General features: G+C 54.9%; 1 protein-coding gene across 1 annotated transcript; it reads left to right on the top strand.

Moving 5' to 3' along the window:
* Nucleotides 1-388: 388 nt before the first annotated feature.
* LOC128899746 (olfactory receptor 14A16-like) lies at nt 389-1,645 on the top strand. Its single transcript, XM_054179430.1, has 2 exons — nt 389-550; nt 637-1,645. Exon 2 carries the CDS (start codon nt 660-662, stop codon nt 1,590-1,592), a length of 933 nt encoding a protein of 310 aa, XP_054035405.1. The 5' UTR covers nt 389-550; nt 637-659; the 3' UTR covers nt 1,593-1,645.
* The last annotated feature ends 1,874 nt before the right edge of the window (nt 1,646-3,519 follow it).

Genomic DNA, 3,519 nt, shown 5'->3' with positions numbered 1-3,519 from the left:
TTCTTCAGCTTGCTCTCAGTCTCTGAGACTCATGGACTCGACACCAAAGCCACCAGAGGAGTCATTAAATGCCTTGGGCTGGTCCTCTGCTGCTGAGCTGGGCCAGGCTCCTGGGCTGGAGGGAGCTGCTGGCAAGCAGGCAGCACTGCAGAGAGACAGCTCTGCCCAGGAGCTGCTCCTCTGCACAGGGCAGCAGGGCTGTGGGCACTGCCAGGGCATCTCAAGGAGATGAGGAAGGCAGAGAGAGCTTCAAGGTAGCCAGGACAGGTTGGGTGCTGAGAGCTCAAAGAGGAGAAAGCTTCCCAGCCCTGGGTGTGGTGAGTCTGTGGTGCAGGAGGATGGATTTGCAGTTTGTGGAGCTTGTAAAGCTGCCACATCCCACAGCCTCTGGGATCTCTCTTTTCTAGAGAGGGGCAGGAGATGCTCCAGAGCAGAGCTTCCCATCTGCACCATCAGAGACACAGGACATGACAGCTGCCTCCTGCTGGGGTGCCTGCAAGGCTGTGAAGCTTGGAGTGCACAAAGTTCCTGCAAAGAAGGAGAAGTAAATGTGAGAGGATTGTCTGGGAAATAGCCAAGGAATTGTCTGAAGGAATTCTGTCCTAACCTCTGTGATGTCTTCTCCTCTTCCAACAGTCCTCCATGCCCAGAGACAGACCATGTCCAACAGCAGCTCCATCACCCACTTCCTCCTGCTGGCATTCACAGGCACGAGGCAGCTGCAGCTCCTGCACTTCTGGCTCTTCCTGGCCACCTACCTGGCAGCCCTGCTGGGTAACAGTCTCATCATCACCACCATAGCCTGGGACCACCACCTCCACTCCCCCATGTACTTCTTCCTCCTCAACCTTGCCTTCCTAGATCTCGGTTCCATCACCACAACTCTTCCCAAATCCATGGCCAATTTCCTCTGGGACACCAGGGCCATCTCCTATGCAGGATGTGCTTCTCAACTCTTTTTCTTTTCCTTGTTCCTTTCAGCAGAGTATTTTCTCCTCACCGTCATGTCCTACGATCGGTACGCTGCCATCTGCAGACCCCTGCACTATGAGACCCTCCTGGGCAGCAGAGTTTGTGTCCTCCTGGCAGCAGCTGCCTGGGCTTGTGGCTTTCTCACTGCTCTGCTGCACACAGCCAATACATTTTCCCTGCCCCTCTGCCAGGGCAACTCTGTGGAGCAGTTCTTCTGTGAAATTCCCCCAATCCTCAAGCTCTGCTGCTCCACCTCCTACCTCAGGGAAGTTTGGCTTCTTGCTTTCAGTGCTTTTCCATTTGTGGGATGTTTTGTGTTCATTGTGGTGTCCTATGTGCAGATCTTCAGGGCAGTGCTGAGGATCCCCTCTCAGCAGGGACGCCACAAAGCCTTTGCCACCTGCCTCCCTCACCTGGCTGTGGTCTCCGTGTTTCTCAGCACTGGCATCTTTGTCTACCTGAAGCCCCCCTCCATCTCCTCCCCATCCCTGGATCTGGTGGTGGCAGTGCTGTACTCGGTGGTGCCTCCAGCAGTGAACCCTCTCATCTACAGCCTGAGGAACCAGGAGCTGAAGGATGCCCTCAGCAAACTGATCCCTGGGTGTTTTGAGAAGCAATAAACTCTTTGTCTTCTCCTGCAGAGCAGTTCTGATGCCTCTCAGTGCAGACCCAGCCTGGCTTCTGTACTTTGGGGGGAGGGGGGGGGCAGCTGGGGAGTGGGATTTTTACTATTTATAATGTTGTGATCCCCTTTCTAATCCCCTCCCTGCTTTCCTTTTCTGACCCAGAGTTTGTGTAACAGGAGCTGTGCTCCTTCTTTGGTTAAACAACAGAAAGGCTTTTCTGTAACCATTTGCCTTTTCCTGAGCTCCTTCCTCCAAGCCTTCTCTGCAGCTCCAGGGGCAGTTCATCCCTACAGAGGTAGAGGTGAAGAGTCCCAGCAAAATAGCTCTGCCACACAGCACCAGCACTCATTCTTTCAGGGCTGCTCTCTTTCCACTGCCACACTCTCCTTCACATCCCTTGTGTTGGTCTAAGGCCTGAGTGCTGTGGCACTTTGGTCATGGCTCTGCCGTATGCAGCCCTGTGACCCCAGGCAGGGACAGGCCATGAGCACTTCTGTTGACTGAGCTGGCCCCCATGGGCAGTCCATGAAGACAGCTGATCTGCTGAGGGCAGTGTCTGGAGGCTTAGGTCTTCAGCTAAAGTTTCTTTCAAGAGCATGCCCAAGCAATTGTCCCCCAGAGGGAAACACCAGGGAAGGGTTGAAGTGTGGAGTGTGCGGGGATGGGGCACACAGCAGTGTCCTCACACAGCCAGGCCTCCTGCAAGACACCTGAAAAGCATCAGAGCAGGGTCTGACCTGTGCCTGTGCTCGCTGCACACCCTGGGGAAGCTGTCCCAGGGCAGTCATCCTGGACTAGTCCCTCACAACCACCATCCAGCACTGGCCCCACACCCCAGCTTGGATAGGTTCTTTGTCCCTCCATGGGAGGCCAGCAGAGCCTGTTTGCATTGTGCAGGTGAGAGCTCAGCAAGGGCACCGTGTGTGGGGTGAGGGGAACCTGAGTGAGCACAAACACCAACAGCCAAGGCACTGGAGGTTGGAGGAGCCTCTCAGCCTCTGGCAGGGACAGCAGGAAGCCAGGGAGACCCTGTGACTGCTGCAGTGCAGTGCCTGTGTGAGTGATGGGGAAAGATTCTGTCTCAACATCCCAAGGTGAATTAGGAGCCCATGAGGCCAGTTCAGATGAGGACACTTGACAGAGCTCTGACCTTTCTGTGTGTGAATGCAGCACAAACTCTGCCCCAGCCAGACTGATCTCAAGTGTCTTTGTCAAGCTCCTTGCAACAGTTCCTGTCTGCTCACATCACCCTTCCTGGACTGTGCCCTGCACTGTGCACAGAGCCAGCAGAGAGGTTCTGGGTCCTTGGAAAAGGCATCTTCAGGAAGGCCAAGAAGGAGGATGGGGCAAGTTCCAGTCTGCTCACTCTCACCAGTCCCTGCAGCCATTTGCAGGCTCTTGCAGAGAGGGATTGCTGAACCCATAAGGTTAGGGGAAAGGAGGGGAAGTTTTGTCCCTGCCCCTTAGCCAGGGCTTTGATATGCTCTCCCATAGTATCTTTAGAGCCATACTGAATAAATGGATGAGGTGGTGGATGGGAAGCCAGCTGGTGGATCAAGCTCAAATGTCACCAGCTTGGAATGCTCCTGGCAGATGCTTCCCAGTGACATCTCCCTCAGGGCAAGCCCTTGGGCCAGCATTGTGCAATGTCTTCATCTCCCTGCACCATCTGACCCAGGGCCTGTGCAGCTCCTTTGGGGATGAGGCCAAACTGGACAGAGCCTTTGAGGGCCCTCATCTGCTTCACCCTCCCTTGAGTAGGGTCATTGGACAGGATGATGTGCAGGGACTCCTTCCATGAATCACCAGGACAGATCCAGCAGCTCCTCTGAGGAAGGTTTCTCCACTCAGACCCTTGGCAGGAAAGGTACCAGATGGGTTTGATGAAACTTTGATCTGCTCAGGCTCTGGCCACAAGGAG

The sequence above is a fragment of the Dryobates pubescens genome, unplaced genomic scaffold, assembly GCF_014839835.1.
Source record: "Dryobates pubescens isolate bDryPub1 unplaced genomic scaffold, bDryPub1.pri scaffold_54_arrow_ctg1, whole genome shotgun sequence".
Taxonomy (NCBI): Eukaryota; Metazoa; Chordata; class Aves; order Piciformes; family Picidae; genus Dryobates; species Dryobates pubescens.
This window is presented reverse-complemented; position numbering and strand designations above follow the sequence as displayed.